At 41.7% G+C, this 18,643-nt stretch overlaps 1 protein-coding gene across 1 annotated transcript in view; it reads left to right on the top strand.

The window, feature by feature from the left end:
* The window catches only part of BABAM2 (BRISC and BRCA1 A complex member 2), a 367,671-nt gene that overhangs the window by 276,125 nt on the left and 72,903 nt on the right, over positions 1-18,643 (top strand). The window contains exons 8-9 of the mRNA XM_019735370.3: positions 14,946-15,045; positions 18,358-18,428. Coding sequence (XP_019590929.1) covers positions 14,946-15,045; positions 18,358-18,428 — 171 coding nt within the window. The remainder of the gene's footprint in view (positions 1-14,945; positions 15,046-18,357; positions 18,429-18,643) is intronic.

The raw sequence follows: 18,643 nt of genomic DNA, 5'->3' as shown, positions 1-18,643 counted from the left end.
TTCCTCGGGACAGAGCCTTAAGTCTTTAGCTCAGTGAACAGGCCAAGGGGAAATAGGATTGACTGGGAAATGAAAAGTTTGTAGATTCAGTATTTTCACAATGTTGCCCCTGTTCTCTCAGTTTGGGTTTTGTTGCTTTAATCTAGCCATGAAAATGGTAAGATGTATTACATACCATTCTGCAACTTGCTTTTTTCCTTTAACAATATATCATGGCCATTTTTCTAAGTCAGGGCCTGTGGGTCACTCTCATTCTGTCCAGTGGCTGCACGGTCCTCCACTGGGAGCTTTCACTCGAATGTATTCAGTTCCTCCATCGACAGATAGCTCAGTTGTTTGAAATTTGTTGTTTACGTTTGTGGTTTGGTCCTACCCGTATGAACTTACCCTTTACTCTCTCTAGCGTTTGTCTTCAGTCCTAACCCTTCTGAGGAGGCTCCCGTCTCTCAGAATGTGCCTGATCCGAGTGCTGAGTGGAGGGGACAGTTGGTATGGCTGCTGCTCAAGGGATGAGCATGGCTGCAGCCTAATAGTTTGAGGTTGTGATGTAAGTGAGGTTCAGGGCTCCCCTTGTTCTGGAGTGACCCTGATCCCAAGTTAGTTCCTAGCGAAATGAGAAAGCTCGCAGAAAAGGGAGTTTTTCCGAGTTCGTTGCAGCCCACATGGAGAGGCAGTCTTGGTCTGATTGGGAAAGAGAGGTGCTGATATGAACCTGGGGCCCCTCCTGAGTGGCTGGAAGGTCTGGGGGACCACTGAGCCCTGCATACTTTGATGCTCGGGGTTTGCCGGGTGGCCCAGAAGTCATGGACCCTGCCTGCCTTTCTCCTAGAAGACTGTAAATATCCACGTAGACGGCTATGGGATTGTTACTTGGGGAGAATGCCAGGACCACTCAACACGTTCTTCTGTGTGAGTCTGGGTGAAGTCACGTCACGTCCATTGATGCCACTGCTGCAATAATTCATACATGTACACGCTGCAGAGTCAGGATTCAGCAGCCATGTAACTTGTTAAATAAGTTATGTTTGCATGCTCTTAGTAAATTTTGAGTGTTTTGGTTTTGAAAGCTTAAGAAAATAAATATTCTGAAGCAACCAAGAGAGTTATTAGGCCAACCTCAGTTATATTTGGCCAATTACATCGGCATTGCCCTCGTCTCATTTACCAGAACCCATTCCCTTCCTAACTAAACCTTTCTTCTTCTGTTGCGTCTGTGCCACTGGGTTAAAGAAAGCCATGCATGTGCCTTCTGGATTATCAAATTCCCTAGATTTCGCTGAGCTACCTTTACCCTCTTCCTGGGCCTCCTGCTGCTCCTCAGGGTGCCCTGCAGCTTCCCCTGGGTGGGGGCGGGGGGGGGGTAGAGAAGGCCCTTGTTTACTGCCTGGCTGTTTTGAATCATCTGTTTTAGAGAATTTGATAAAAATAGTATTTAAACCGTTGGACTTTTTTTGTTGTTTTGTTTAAGTAAAAGATACAGGTAAATATGATATCAGAAACAGGCTCCCCATTCTGCACAGATGGATTTTAACAGAAGTGAACTCCCACTTTCCTCATTAGTAAGTAAACAATTTATTTAGTAAGATAAAGTGTTTTTTAAATGACAGGAATCTACCAAATACATGTTATTTTTCTTAAAATTCGGATAATGCTTATAGCCCCCGCGATAATCCCTCACCTCTCCAGATTCCCAGATGTCCTTTTTCGTCATCTTTTTCTCAACTCCCTTTCCCCCGTGTGCTTCAGAACAGGCTCCTCCTGCTTCCAGGTGGCTTTGGAGCACACTGCCGGGGGTGGCGGTGGGGTGGGGGGGAGCAGCGCCCCCCCTTCCCATCCGGAGTCTGTGTCCTGCTTCAGTCAAAGGCGGACATCCTCTGCTCACATTTGTGGACATTTCCTGGGGCAGTGGCTGGCACCAGGGCCAGGCACCTCTGTGGCAGCAGCAGAATGTGGAGGAAAGGGGGTGCTCCTCAGCGAGCCCCTGCCTGCCGTCCCCGCTTCCCTTGTGTCCTGTCATACTCGGCCTGTTGGGCAGCCACGGGCTGTGGCAGGGAGGAGGAGCTGGAAAGGGGGCAGGCAGGTCGCTGGGCAACTGCCACAACAGGGGTGATTTGGCTTTAAAGGTAGCGCTGGGGCCAGGCTGCATGTTGCCGAAATTGGCAGCAATTTCACCTATTAATTGAGAAGGGCTTTAACTTCTCAGGAGAAAAGACTCCTCCTTCTGTATGTTTGACGTAGTGATTCTGATGCTGGGTCGGGGGCAGTGGAAAATCTATTAGTCCGTATCAGAAGCAGCAATAGGGTTTGGGGTGGTTTTTTGTTTTGTTTTGCTTTGTTTGCTTTTCCCCCAAATCACACATTTCTCCACCCTGAGATTCTAACATCCTAGAACAGCCGTGGGAAAGAGAGATTTCTCCTCCTCCTCCTTCCCTTCTCCCCAGGAGAATCTTGGGAGACGTGTGGTGTCGCATTATTTGAGTCTTCCAGGGTGGAGGAAGGTGGAGGAATCACTGCTTGGTGGCTTTTGTGTACTGACTGCTCACATCGGCTAGTGGTGATGTTGATGATGCCATTTGACTACTCCGTGTGGAAGAACCCAAACAACAGCAAAAATACCTACCAAGTTAGTCACAAAAGATAAAATCACTACATCAGAAGTGCTCACCCTCTCACTGGTGTTTTCATTCTGGGATGAGTATTAGCCAGCTGTTGTTACACAGTAACTATAGCACATATATCCTGAGGACATGGAGTAGTGACTTCCCAACATTTGGAATTGTGGCACCTTCTTGTTGTCCCTGTTTGGTTTTTATGTCGGACACATGTTTTTAATTTTTTTAAAAACCCGCTTCAACTTCACACAGCCCTTTTGTGATAGCTGCAGACATCTCGAGTGTCACAGAGCCAAACCTCGGAATTGCTGCCCGTAAGCCGAATGCATCTTTCAAATTTCTGCGAGCGACTTCAATCTGCACTTTCTTTGGCTTACTAAAATTTGGGGTGCTTTGTGCTTCAGTCCGTGGTACTTGGAGGGATTGTCCCTCTCGCAGTGGCAGAAGCACCCCTAAATAATGCTCGAGACAGCTGTAGGCCTCTGCTGACAGTCCCGAGTTCTCACAAAGCTGAAGGTTTGGCCCACGAACCATCCTAAGTACAGGCCGAGCCCAGGGTTCACAGACCAGCATTTTGTTGCTTCATTTTCCTATTAAGCTCTGGGTTGCTGATTGAAGCAGAATTCCAATGTATTGACACACCACCACATTGTTAACACGATAGGGAGGATTTGATTATGGGAGAACAAGTCTAAAAACGGTAAATTGACAAAAAAAAAAAAGTCTTGGGGCTTTGCTTCTCAAGGCAGCTTTTGTGGTTGCATTCCTTTATTTGATGTGGTTCCCTCCTTCTCCTGTGCCAAACGGTGCAATGTGGAAAAATGATGAAGTTGCAAAAAAAAAAAAAAAAAAAAAATGGCTAGGGAGGGGCCAGGGGAGATAGGGAGTGAACTATTTAGTAACGAGAAAGAAAACAGAGCTTAGGGATCAAAGACAAAAATACCTGTTTCTCCAAGCAGGAAGAAGGAAGAAACACAGGATTTCTTTCTCAGTGCCTGGGTGAAGACTGAGCCCACTGTCAGCTGGCGCCTTTCAGGCCAGTGTAAGCTGAGCACCTCAGCTGAGCACCATAGGCAGGCAGGCCACAGCTGCCTGTGGGTGCCTCGAGCAGCAGCTTGAGAAAGTCAAGGCTGAGTGCCCTGGGTTCCCGAGAAGAGCAGGGTTAACCAGCTAAGGGCCCCAGGGAAGAGGGGTGGAGAACAAAGGCTGCCTTCCATCAGCAGATTATGGGATGGAACAGGAACACGTTTTAACACCAGCCAACCTTGGAGGCAAGTCCTAAAACAAGTATTGGAATCTAAATGAGGGAAAATGTTTCCATTGCAGGAACAGGATTTTATTTATTTACAATTTTCAGGCTGGGCAGCTTTTCTATTGTGTGGTTTGTGACTACCCAAAGTGACATTTTCTGAGTTTTAAAATTATCTCTTTTGCACTGTGAAAAGAGCATATATGATTCATCTTAATATTTCTGAGGATCAGTCACCAACTAACAGCTAGTATTTGGGGTGGGAGGAGGATTTTGTAGGCAGCTCTTCACCTAGCATAGAAGTAAAAAGCACCAGAATATGCCTCAAGCTTCATTCGACATCATATAAATAGCTCTTTCTTGCACAGTTCCAACCAGTATCATTATGAAAACTCCCACAATCCACGAGTTGCTTAATGTTCACCTCACCCTTACCTGAAAGAGGCTAATGCTCGTGGCTTAGCTGCTGGTCGAATATACAGAGGGTGCAAAAAAAATGTATACACATTTTAAGAAAGGAAAAAACTATTGAAATTGTGATACTCAGTATATAGGGATCACAAAAGATGAATACAAGTCACATTTGACTTCTGCAATTACAAGAGGTGCTCAGAGTGGTTACCATCAGCGTAATTTTAATACAGTTTTTTCCTTTCTTAAAATGTGTATATATATTTTTGGGCTCCCTCTGTAGTTTCTAAGAGGTTTGACCCAAGGGCCTGCTTTTAATTTTTGTTAACTAATCTAGGTCTTTTTGTCTGTTTCCTCCCAGATATTTCCCCCTTACTTTAGCATCTGTAGAACTGTCAAATGATCCTATAAACCCAGATCAAGAGTCAGCAAACTACAGGGCAGTAGCCAAACCTGGCCTGCAGTCTGCTTTGTATGGCCCACAAGCTAAGAATGCTTTTCACATTTTTAAACTGTGAGAAAAACATTTAAAGAATAGTATTTTGTGACTTGTAAAAGTTATGTGAAGGTCACAATTTGGTGTCCATAAATAAAATGTGATTGTGTGCTCATTTGTTTACATATTGCCCATGGCTCTTTTTGTGCAGAGGCATCAGAGTTGAGTGGCTGTGACAGAGACCTTCTGGCTGCAAAGCCACAATACTTACTACCTGGCTCTTCACTGGAAAAGTTTGCCCACCTCTGTCCTAGACCCTTAAAACCTTCCTTTTCACCGTGACTATTTCAAAAAAGATGTGTACGGTACGGAATTTGAATGTCCATTCTGGAAATTTGTCTCCCATATTTTTCCCTTTATTCATTCGACTTTAATACCACAAATATTTAGTGAGTTCCTACTATGAACTTGGGATTCTTCTTGTTTCTGGTGTTACCGCAGTGAATACAACAGACAAAGATCCCCCTTCTGGAGGAGTTTATATTCTAGTGAAGGGTAATGGGGGGGACACAAATAAACAAACACAGTATGTAGAATGTCTTGTGGAGATACATGCCATAATAAAAGTAAAACAAGAAGAGGGGACACCGGAGATGGAAATAGGTTATTTTAAATAGGTTGTTGAGGAAACCTTGCTGAGATGGTGAGATTTGAGTAAGAGCTGCAGCAGCTGAGGAAGCAAGCCCCACAGACGGCTGGGAAGAGAGTTCTGGGCAGAGGGAACAGCAGGAGAACAGGGCCAGCGCTCTGAGGCAGGAGCAGCCCCGATTTATCCACGGAGGCAGGAATCCAAATGAGAAGTTAGGGTAGCGTGGACCCAGCTAATTGAATGTGGGGCGTGGGAGAGAGGAGTCAGGATGACTGAGGTTTTGGGTCTGAGAAGCCTATAGGTTGGACCTGCCATGGACTGAAATGGGATGAGTTGGGGAGCAGTAGGTTTTGCTCATGAGCAGGTTGAGTTTGAGGTGCATTTTAGACATCCAAGTGGAGGTGTTGTGTAGGCAGTTGGCTGTACGAGTCCCAAGTTAAAGAAAGGTCTGAGCTAGAGTATAAATTTGGAAGTTATCAGTGTAAAAGAGATGCGTTAAGCGATGAAACTGGCTGAGATGCCATCTCGAACCTCAGCCTTTTTTTTGGTAAATCTCCAGGATATCGCTCACTCTATGACAAACAGAACTTTTTTAACCTCAGATTTTCGTTCCTGTGCAGTGTACCACTGGCTTGCATTAGGACCTTCCCCATATCTCCTTATTCCCTCTCCAGGCAGATGCCTCTTACCAGTAGATATCCTGGGCAGCCTGAAGTATGAAACACACTCTTATCACTGGGCAGAAGCTGCTCGTTGTGGTCCAGGGCCCGCGGTTCGCTGTCCAGAGTTCCTAGCCTTTGCTCTGGTGCCTGCCTTATGAAGAAGTATCTATGTCCTCCTCACTTCCAGCCCGTCTGCATTGGACTGTTCATACTTTGCTTTGCCTTCTGGTTACCTGCATGTAACTGTACTTCTTTTGCCCCTGCTTACACTTAGCAGTAATTTCCACAAATTTTTCTGGTTATTTCCACAAATGCCCCATTCAGCCTGAAACTCCCTAAGAGCATGTCTATGTTTTCTTTGCCTTCCTGTGGTCGACAGCCCCTTTCAAATAGCCTTGAGGATGGGAGTAGATTTGCTTTTGCCACACCTTTCCCCTTTCCCAGCCCCTGTTACACATCCACAGAGTGACATACGGAGCCTTGGTGTGAGGACCCTGCACCCGCGCTGGGTCCTGTTAAAATGCAGATTCCCAGGTCCCGGCTCAGCCTGCTGAACCTAATAAATCCGCTTCCCTGGGGTGAGGTCTGGGTACCTGAGTTTTTAACAGGCTCCCCAGATTGTTCTTAGGTAATCTTGAAAAATACTAGTGCAGAGAAAAGATTAAAATCCCAGTTTTACTGTTTCCAGTAAAATCCCAGTTTTACTGTTTTTACTTTAAGACCTTGGGGAAGTCATCCCCCTCAAGCCTCCGTCTTCTCATCTTTACACTGACTGCATCAACACTCGCTGCCTGCTTGCTTCGTCAAGCTGCTCTGTAATAGAAAACCAGGGAAGGAAGTGGACCGGAAGTGCCGTGTGCCAGCACCCTGACTGATCTCTTCTTCTGGTATCTTTCCTGTGTGTGCAGGCCAGGCTCCAGCTCCCTACAGCATAGGTAGTTCTTTGAGCAGAGACTGGTCATCTGTGCGTGAAGTTGCCTAATGCTGTTTATGTGTCCGTGCCGTTAGCAAATACCATGTTTCCCCGAAAATAACATCTAGCCGGATAATCAGCTCTAATGCGTCTTTTGGAGCAAAAATTAATATAAGACCCGGTCTTATTTTATAATAAGACCCAGTATAATATAATATAACATAATATAGTATAATATAATATAATATAATATAATATAATATAATATAATATAATATAATATAACGCTATTAATATAATACAATATAATTAATATAACCTAATGTAATATAATTGATATAATACAATAAATCCCGGGTCTTATATTATGTTTTGCTCCAAAAGATGCATTAGAGCTGATTGTCCGGGTAGGTCTTAGAAACACAGTACCAGTAAGGAGGAGTCAGGTGGATACCGTTCTCTGTCCTGGTCAGGTAGAGGGATGTTTTTTCTAATTCTCTGTGTCTTCATTTAACCATCATTAAAATCTATGTGCAATGAGAAGGAGGGAATTAGGAAAATAGTTGTGGAATTAGTCTCGGGTAACTATTGTATGCATTGATTTTTTCCCCCAGCTTTTCTTGAAGTATAATTGACCAATAAAATTGTAAGATATTTAAAGTGTGGAATGTGATGACTTGATATATATATGTATTGATTTTTTTCAGTAAATATGTTTTAAAAGTAATTCATCGGAAGAGTAACCTCTGCCTATTAACAGCAGAGCAGTAAAGCCATTCATTAGAGCCTCAAAGTTGTAAATTTATAACAAACTCATAGTAAATTCACTCATTCCTGTTGACTGGTATTTGAAAATAGTTCTACTTCTTGAATTGTGATGGAATCAACTGCAAGTACTAGGCCAGGGATCAAAACGCAACAAGAGGAAAACAGCTTTTCTCTCCCTTAGCTTGTTCCGGGCATCTTTATAAATAGTTCACACCAGATCTTAATAGAACATCTGCTAAGTCCCTTGTCTTGGGGCTTACTTTACATGCTTTTTACATGCTAACAAATCCTGATGGTGGACATCTGTTAAGGTTACTGTCCCTTAAAGGCTTTTTTGAGATGTTAACAAACTTAAACACATTTTTTAATTAAAACTTAGTGTTTGTGTCATTAGACATACTGTTTTCAATGACAACATTCCTATCATTTGTATTTCTTTCAATGTTAAAGTGTCCTTGCCTTCCATCCTCTTCCTATCTACTGGGAATTATTCATCAGGTCCTCTGGCCCTCAGAGTTCTTCCAGGTTTCCAGGGATTCATTTGCCTAGAATCAGAAAGGCCCTAATTACTTCAGTTCAGGTACCTAAATACATTTAATAAATGTTCCTGGAAACAGCCTCAGGGGCTCTGTCGTCAGCCCAGGTGTCCACCTGAAACACCTAAGCCAGAAAGAGCCCGATGAAACTGACACGTATGGAACCAGACGTCCGGTCTGTAAATAAGGATTCAGAAGTCACAAAAGTGATAATGACCGAAGACCTGAGAGTGGGGTATATTTAGGTCAGAGAGACCTGGATTTAGATGCCTCTCTGCCACTTACCACCTATGTGACTTTAGAGAGGTTCTGAAGTTTCTCTAAGTCCCAGCCTTCTCATCTGTCAGATAGGATAATCCCGCTCATAGGCTGGTATGCAAAAGAGATGGTAATATGTAGTAGGAAAAGCACCTCGTATAGCACCTCACTGTATGAGAGCTATTGTTATTCACTACTCTTTCTGTGGAGAATTCTTTTTACCAGCTAAATGCCTCCTATTGCCTTTTAAACTGTCTTCATGTGTACTGTGCCTAAGCAAAGAACAGCTGATTTAAATTACCAATACAGTATGCATTCACATTTTAAAATTACTCTACTGAATAATTCCTTAACCTTCTAAGTAATTTAACTTAGCAATTTCAACTTCTTTAGACTTTGCTCCAGAGGAACATTTTCCGAGTGTTTAACCATATTATCGTTGTCTTAGAACATTTCCATATTTATGTGTCTCTCTAAAAATGGCAAACAAGAAATGGAATACAGTACTCTACTGTAAAGCAGGCCTGGTAGTAGACCACGCTAAATAAAAACCTGGTTTATGCTGGGAAGTATGTTTAGTGGAAATATTAGATCAGTCACACATGTAATATGACCAGGCCTACGTCGTTGCTTCAGTGAACCTTTCATCCAGTTTGACTCCCCAAGTTTTCTCTTACTTGTGAACTTAAACCTATCATTCAGAACTTTTATTTTCTTCTGTTCGATTCATTGAGATTTTTTTCCATTTTGAATTATACCCTGATTTTGTTTAACTGAAAGATCAGAGACTCTTTAGATGGCTCAAAGTGGAATCTATAAGATGAGATGAAGACTAACAATAGCTCTAGAAAATGCTTTACTAGGAGAAAGAAAATCCAGTTTTTAAAAAAAGCCTCTCCTTAATGTAGTATTTATATACTTCTGGGTTTTCAGAACCTATGTGTGACTTTTTAAAAAACCTCTGACATCTTAAGAAAAAGTGAGATGATAAGGTGATGAATTTTATAGATAAAAGCTTTTTTGAGGATAATTTCAGCCACTTATACCACAGTTTCAGTTTATAGGCGGATTAGAGTTTTTAAAACTTCACGCCATCTTTCTATGAAAGAATTTCTAATGGAAAAGGACAGAGGCTTTGGAACCGGAAAGACCGGGATTAAAGCCCATCTTTGCAACTTATTGGCTGGGTAATCTTGGATAAGATACTTAGACTCTTTGAACCTCAGTTTTTTCATCTGTAAATTGGGCCAATTAAGTCTCCTTGGCAGGGTGGTTGTGAGGTTTAGAGATAATGAAATGCCTAGTAGAGTGCCTGGCAAAAGTGGATACTCAATAAATAACAGTGACTTTTGTTTTATTGTAATGGCTCTCCTGGCTGGCCACCAGAAAACATACTCTGGCATTATAAAGTGCCCCAGATTCTTGAGGTCCCTGGCATTCCTCTACCTTGAAATGGTGCCTTAGTCACATATTCAGAATGGAAAACTCAAGACCTTGAACAGAATTAGGCAGAGAGTTAGTGTTTGCTAAATTGAATTGAAGGCTGACCTTCCATAGGGTATCTCTTAGCTTGAGAGCTAGTGGCAGCTTGTGTCTAACTACCAGCCTGGAAGTGCCCCATTTCCATGCTTTAACCTCCAACATTCCCCTGAATCATACTGTGGAGGAGGCAACCAGGTCAACTTCCTCTCCCCCAGAACCTGATTCAAAGGCCAAGCAGGCCACTAAGTCTGGCCCAAGCGTCTCTGGCAGCCCCTCGACATAACCCTTGAACATAGAACACTGAAACAAGAGGCATTGTATTAGGTTGCTGCAAATGTAATTGCGGTTGTTTGCAATTATTTTTAGCCTTTTAAACCGCAATTACTTTTGCACCAACCTAATAGAATAGTCTCTCTTGGAGTGCTTGGTGTTATTTTAATATTAGTGTAACTCCAGTTGTTACTCTAACCCTTTAATCGTAGAGAGAGATGGATCTTTTTGAAAATAGTGTTATCCTTACTGCCCTGAGAAAGTGGAATAGAACCAAAGAACAAACTTGGCAGAAGTATGAACTATAATTGGGAATCACTGGCCTTTCTGATTTTCTCCAGTACCAAATGATGCTTCGCTCATTTTATTTGTCCAGTAAGGTAGAACCCCGCAGAGGGAAGAGGGAGTTGCTGTTCCTTAATGGGCCCAAATCATCACGCCATTGTCCCAGGTCACGCTTTCAGGCAGGCTGACTCCCTGCATTTTTTTTTCACATCAAAATGCTCAAGAATACTTCCTTTCTGTTATAGTGCGGTAGCCAAGGCAAGTCTTCAATATTAGAGACACTGAATATTTGCAGACAGAGCAATGTTCACAAAGAGTGTGTGAACTGTATTTGCACAGAAAACAGTAGTATTAATACACTTAACATAGGCAGTTCTTCCATTTCACTTTTAGAGCCTACGAGACAGACCTGGACATGCTTTTCTGGTAACCTTTTGAGCTGTTTAACTCCATTGTTGGAAAGGCTTCTCAAACTCCGGCTATATCTTTCTAATTTATACCTGCAGTTTCAGGTCTAAGAATTATCAGCTAATTTCCTGTTTCATTTTAGTCCATAAAAGAAATAGAAAGTACTTTCTCAAGACAGCCCTTTTTACCTCTCTCTCTCCTCCCAAGTGCAGCCTGAGCCTCTGCCACACCAATTTATTTGTCCTTACCTTTTACGCCTGCTTTCTCACTGCACCGCTCTAGAGATCAGAAGAGTCAACAGCAAGTAGTCCCTTTCATCTCCTCCTCCCTCTCCCCAGCCCCAACTCAGTTGCTTAGTGGGTCAGTCAGGTCCTGCCTCTGTCCAGCCAGCCCTGCATTCCCGGGGCGAGCTGAGTGAGTCCTGGAATCTGCACAGGGTGAGTTTTCTGTTGTACATGCTCAGCCCCATATTTTTTGATTCATGAATATTAAATAATTAGAAACACAAGGCCTTACCTCCATCTTGCGTCCTTTAAAAGCATAATAGCTCTTTTATTTCATGGCTCTTAACTTTGTTTATTCAGCATGATCAGGGCAGCATTCAGGCTGTAGCAGCAAGCTGTTAAATATTTACCCACCAAGAGGGTATTTATACATGAGTCAGCAGCACTTATCAGTGTGTGACGCTGGAAGTCAACTTCAGTACCTTCACAAGCTAAGAAACTACTGAGTTAAGTAAAGGCTGCAATAAGAGTCCTTTAAAAACCAATTCTCATTTAAAACGATCCTTCCTAGTATCTGAAGTGCTTCACGCGCTGAGGTTTATCCTGCACAGCCCACTAAGTCACTCACGATTAGACATGACACACAGGGTTGGCGCCTCACGTCCAAGATCCAGGGAGCCCAGTTGTTCGATGGTTGTGGTGGGAGAGTCCTGAGGTACGAACAAGACTGAGAAGAGCACAGCGCAGTGGCTGGGCACCTACTGTATAAAGGAGTGTATGGTGCGTAAATAAAAGAAAGCCATAGTTTCTACCCTGAAGGACTGTTTGGTTGTATAGGGGTTAAAGAAGGAATTCTATAGTCTAAAGCAGCATAAACGCCCAGAAAAATACAGGCTGGGGTGGGAGTAGCAGAATAAAGCTGATTTTACTTTTGATTGTTTAGGTTTTATATTTCTTGAATTCATCTGCATTTGTTGATGTCCTGCTTGTGGGATTTTTAAGAAAAATGTAAATTTTTCTTAAGTTGTGTTAATACAATTGATCTGGAGAATTAAAAAAAAAAAAACACAACCGAGAGGAATGCTCGCGCTGCTGCTGTGTGGAAGATTGTGAAGGGAGACGAGCGGTCTGCCGCGGCGCCTGCTTCAGTGGTGGTCTGAGTGCTTCTAGAAGCCCTGTCGTCTCGTTGGAACCCCAGCCCAGCTCGCTGGTAGCCAGACTGACTGTTTCTTTCCATCCCTGTAGCCCTTCCAAGATTAAAATTCCCCTGCTCTCAGGGAAGCACGTAATTCAGCAGTAACAGCACGGACGCTGGTGACAAGCAGACCTGAGTTCAGATCTTGGCTTTCCCATTTTTCTGGCTGGGTGAACCCAAGGACATTTCTTCTGCTCGATGAGCCTTGATTTCTTCACCTGTAAAATTATAGGGATAATTCCCCCCTCATTGAGTTGTGGGATTAAAGTAGATAATGAGAAAGCCCCTAGCGACAAGTGTTAGTTCTTGATCGTCACAGAAGCGGAGTAGAGATGGAGGTGGGCCTGGCAGCGGAGCAGCTGGAATTTGAATTTCCCCACACCCCCGCTTCTCTCTGTCATTATAGGTAATTTTTGTTTAATGGCTGTATTTCAGAAGCAGAGAGAGAGAGAGAGAGATTGAGATTACAGGATTACCCACAGACTATTTTCATTCCTTGTATTCAATTTAATGAATGATTAAGAACTTATGCTGTAATATTTTATACAGGTCAGAGCCATTACAATCAATTCCAGAGAACTGTCCAGATTATTTTATTTTTTGGATTTTTATTATGCTAAGGATTGTTGCTCTCAGTAAGCTATGAGAAGCCTGGATCTCGGTATTGTCTGTGTTATACAGATATTTCACCAGTAACAACAAGATAGAAATAATGAATTTTTTTATTTTACAGAATTTTCTTAATCAGTTTTACATCCTGATGTTACCATTAGAACCTCTGGTTAGATGTGTGCCTTCTGTGTACTTTTTCATACAAAAAAGGGGATAAAAAACCTTCCTCCAGTTCACGAGAAGTCATAGGAATTTTCCTAGCCTTCTTCAGAGTTTAGGTTAAATCTGATCCAACGTCTGCTCTGAGAGTAGCAAACAGAAATGATGTTCTCGCTGAGTCTGAGCAGTTGCAGAGTGTAGATGATTCATTAATGTCATACTTAGTCAAATGCTGTCTTATAATTTTCTCAGTTGTCAGAGTTGTGCTTTTTACATAGAGTAGAAAAAGTGCTTTTTCATCTGAGTAGAAAAAGTCAGTGGTGAATATTTTCATTCCATATTGGCTATCTAACATCACCTGAGATTTTGTTTGTTGGGATTTTTCATTCCCATAAATAAATAAAGATAATATTCACTTTTTACCAGAAAAGTTCATTTCAGAAATCTGTAGTCAGTAGGGAGACAGGCTGGGTCTGGAGTCCTTGCAGTAGTTGTATGTATTGTTTCCTGTATCACAAACTAGACCGAGTCCATCTGCTCTAAACTGTTTAGGAATAGTTTTCTATACTGTTACTGCGAAACATTTGCTTCCTTTATAGTCTTGTGACTGTGGGAACTTGGATAATGAATAACCACAGCATTAAGGGATTTTAGGGGTCTTTTCCATCCCATCATATTACAGAGAGGCTTTAAGGGGCTTACAGAAATATATGGTTCATTAAAATAACATTCAATAAGCAAATTAGGCCCAAAGGGAAGTGTGAGTAGGAAAGAAGATGAATTCAAGATTAAGGATGATATACGAAATACATACTGTAAGGTTCTCCACAATTTCTGTTAATAATTAGATGCTGGGTAATTTAAACTAAGAAGGGGAATCTTCGTGAAAGTTATGGAAACTATAACTGGATGAACATTGAATGTTAGTTCTTAGATCAATGATTTTTTACTGTACTTTCTTGTTTAAATGAGTTGAATATCAACATTTACATGGACTACTTGCAGACTTCCTATCCATATTGGCCCATAGACGTGGGACCAAGTAGCACAGTATTTCAGAAAGTGTCCAATTAGTTGCCACCATTTAAATATTGAGAGATTAAATAATCTGGATTTCTGGCTTCACTTGAAAAATTAGGATCTGGTAAAACCAGGCTTGCATTCTTACATGTCTGACATTGGCTGGAGGTGAGTGGAGAGCCCTTCCCACTGTGTATAAAATTTCCAGTTCTCTCCACTCATTGACATCACCTGTCTGGGCTGGGCAGACCCTGGAGGTTGCAAGCCCTGCCCTAGACCACCTGCCTCCCACTGAAAATAAGGAAAGTAAAGCCCAAGGAGGCAACCGAGGCGACAAAGAAGTAGCGTTCAGTACAGCATTATAATGTTACATCAGTTCAGTTTAATTCCGCCAAGGTGTTTACTGAATGACTTACATTGGCCGAGCATTGAATTGTACATAAAGAACAATATAAAAGTCTTAGGTTTTAGTAACAGGTACAACCCATTCATGGTGGTAAGACATTGATACAGGCCAATCAAAATTTGCTAATTTATACCGTTGTGCGATAGCTCATTCGTTGTTATTAATCATTAAGTGTTAGTCATGTGTGACATGAACATGCTGACTTAACAAAATGGATTGAAATATGGAAATGTCATCATCAAGTGAAGCCCGTATTCCCACCGTCATTGATTCAGGCAGTGGGTGGGCAGACTGGATAAGAGAAGCCAAGTCTGTTTGGGGGGGGGGGGGGTGTCTTCTTAAATTGCTTGAGCCCTAAGAGAAGTGTCCCTTGTTCTCTTGTCCTTTCAGTGCACTGGGCGGCTCCTCAGCTCTTCATATTCCGGCTTTTCCAGGAGGAGGCTGTCTCATTGACTATGTTCCTCAAGTATGCCACCTGCTCACCAACAAGGTAAAAGCAAGGCCCTGCTCCCCGCTTTGTGGGGCTCTTTTCTCCCGTGTAGCACCTACCCAGCATCGTCAAGCAGGCACCATCCTCTCCACCCCGGCTTCTTCGTTTCAACCTCCATTTAACATCGGCCTTTCCTACTTTGATTACAGTTCATTAGTTTCTCTCCCTATGTCTTTTTTTTTCAAGTTTATAAGCAAATTATGTTACTTTTTCCCTTTTCTTTTCTATTAACTTCAGGTGTACAAAACAATGTAATAGACATTTCACCCCTCACAAAGTGACAACCTCCCTCCCCCAATCTACTACCCCTCTGACATCGTATATGGCTGTTACAATTCCATTGACTCTCTTCCCTGTGCTGTACTCCACATCCCATGACTATATATATATAAAATTATAGTTCACATACGGTATTATTCAGCTTCGGCTACAGGTGTACAGTGCAGTAGTCAGGCATCTCTCCCTATTTCTTTGCCCTCCTTCTTTCTTTTCTAAGGATTCTGACTTCCTGTTCTAGTCTTATCTTCATCTTTTAAGTTTGTATCTCCTCCTTCTTGACTTTCCTTCATGCCCTAATATTTGCTAAATCTTACACCTTCTTATGGCTTAAAATTTTTGAACTTCATTTTCCAATTATCGTGTGTGTGTGTGTGTGTGTGTGTGTGTGTGTCTAGTAGTAACATTAGGGTAATTGTATAGAGCTGCCTTCATCTCTTGCTGCTTTTCGGTACCTCACTTTTTAATAGTTCTTGGTTCTCTGTGTCATGTCTAGGAGCAGTTTGCCAGAGCCCTGCTCCTAGAGGTAGGGTTTCCAGGTCAGCTGGTCTTACAGCCAGGCACATCAGATTATCTGAAGCTTCCCCTCAGCTGCATTAATGAGCCATTACACTGGCAAGGAGCTCGCGGAGTTTGCATTAATGGTTGTCAGATATTTCTAAACAGTATGTCCAGCCAGTGTGTTTAGCTAAAGGCTGGAGATATTAATCCACAAGCAACACTGACTTTCTTTTTTCTCCCACGTGGACTGACTCAGTTTGCTTAATTCCCAGAGTGCTGTTTTCTTTGCTCCTTGACTTGTTCACATTGGCTTAGAAAATAAATCTTTTGTCTGTCTCTTTAATTCAAAAGATAGCTCATCTCTACATAGAAATATCTTAAAAGTACAATAATATTTCAAAGGCTTCAGTATTATGTTTTAAATGTCAGAGAAACTAAAATCTGGCAACTCTGCAATCTGTGGGCTTGGCAGAGATTCCAGGGTATTTAACTTTGTGGAGTGGTTGCTTCTCATTGGACCAAACTCCCACAGCCTCCGCCCTCCTTCCAAACTGATCAGAGGACAGAATTTGTATTTACATTGTGGGACTTTGCACTGCCTTCAAATCTGTGTTCCAGTATTATAGAAAAAAATGCAAATTTGGTTTTCCAGAACCAAGAAGAAAAGCCTTTTTAAAGCTCTCCAATTGAGATTAATTTCTAGTCATACATTGTCCTCCAAAAAATTATTAATACTATTTTCCCAGAAATATAAGAATCAGTTCGTTTTTCTTATCTGGTTCCCTTTCATTAATTTCACTTGTCTTTTAAAATTGATGTTCTTCTGCATGCTACAAACGCGGACAGTATGGCTGCTTTTAGAAACAATCTCGTCAAATGAATTTCCATAATTACATTGGAATCTATCTTTATAGCCAGTTTTGTTGTGGGTTTCTGTTAAAATGGTTTTCTGTTTTTAAAATCAAGTACACAGAACTGTTTTCATCCCCTTTTTAAACAAAGCCACTTAAGCAAACTTATCATCTGCTTTTCTTTTCCCAAAATAACATTTCTGATCCTGCATTAAGCCTGCAAAATAAGCACTGTTTTTATAAATTGACATACAGCCTATTATAGAAATAGAATTGTTTTACTTTTAAAGGGTGCAATGTGACTATCAGTACCAATTGTGTCAAAGTTATTTCAAGTACTTTATCTCAAGTTTTTGTTAGGCGATGGAAACTCATTGTGGCTATAGCCAGGATAAACAATTTTGGGGGTCTCTTTCTTCCACTGTTTCTTGCAGCCAGTATAAGGACATCATGAGGAATGTATTTTTGTGTTAGAAGCTGATGGGTAAATGATTGACTTTCAGATGCCTAGCTTACTGACTTCACAGCTTTTTATAGAAACTGTCATTTGGTGATAACAAGGAAATATAAAAAGGCAAAATAAACTTTCCTATTGCAACACTCCCTATTCTGAATATTGGGAATTTAAAAAGAAAGAATTAAGCATTATCCTGCCTTTCCGATAGGAGTTGTGGTTCTGGATAACCAAAATAGCCCTATTTGATAAGAGGGAGGTCTTTTTTATGGAGAATTCCAGCTGATAAATGCAGAAGGAATGATATCATTCAAAAATCACCGTTTTTTAGGCCCTAATGAAATAATTAATTCAGACAACGATCTCCAACAGATGCTAAAACCATCAGGTGAAAGGTGGGTGGGGAACTAGATCTTCAAACACTTCGAGAGGGGTACCTGCGGATTTCCCACTATGCAAAGGGGAAACATCTATTTCCAGTGGAGTGGTCTGGCTGCCATCACCATAACTGATGGTCAAACCCAGGATCACCTATGAAGTTTTCTTGCCAAAAATATTTAACCTGAATCTAATCACAGCTTCAGCTCTGACTTCCAATTCATAGGCAATACAGAGGGTAGTGGAAAAAGGAAAGAAACAATCAGAGCATCTAGACTGTAGAACATTTTACAAGACAACTAGCCCTCTCTGTTTGAAAAGTCAGTGTCATGTGTACATGCTCAGGCACACACATAGACACACAGACACACACCCCAGGAGGTACTGTTATTCTAGATTAAGACTTTCTAGATTAAATTGCCTGATCCCTGATTATATCCTGCTTTTAAAAAAAAGTGTTTCGGGGACAACTGGGAAATTTTGAAAAACGACAGGGGACTGGATGAATTCAGAGAATGGTTGCTAAGTTTGTTGGGTATGATAATGCTACTGTGGTTGTGCGGGAAAACGTCCTGTTTTTTGGAGATGCATGCTGATGTATTTAGGATGAACCATCACGATGTCTCTAATTTCCTTTCCTTTGACATGTTTCAGTAAGATTGATTGATAGAGTGATAGATAGGGAGATGGCAAGATGAAGCAACTAGACAAAATATTCAGTTGTTGAACATTGGTGGTGGGAATAGGGGTGTTCATTTTACTATTCTTTCTACTCTGAAGCTTTGAAATTTTTCATAATAAAGCATTTAAAAATTTCCTACTCTGCTTCTCAGCTTTGGGTTCCTATTCCAGGTGCAGTATGTGATTCAAGGATATCACAAAAGAAGAGAGTATATTGCTGCTTTCCTCAGTCACTTTGGCACGTAAGTTTCCTGCTTAAACCGTCTGCCAACAGTGCCCTCCCTTCCTGCTGACCCTAATGGGAAGGCTTGATTAAGAAAATAGCACTTAGTTCTTAGGTATGGTACCTTTTCCATGCCATTTTGATCCTTCTAGTATGTTGCTTACACTAAAGCTCCCAGGAAGCCATTTTTTAAAATCAATTCTTTAGCAAACAATAAAATCACTGTCTCCCTGG

This window comes from Rhinolophus sinicus, chromosome 2 (genome assembly GCF_057876585.1).
Source record: "Rhinolophus sinicus isolate RSI-liver-muscle chromosome 2, RSI-T2T, whole genome shotgun sequence".
In the NCBI taxonomy this organism is placed as follows: Eukaryota; Metazoa; Chordata; class Mammalia; order Chiroptera; family Rhinolophidae; genus Rhinolophus; species Rhinolophus sinicus.
The sequence above is the reverse complement of the archived record's forward strand: the minus strand, read 5'-3'. Positions and strand labels throughout refer to the sequence as shown.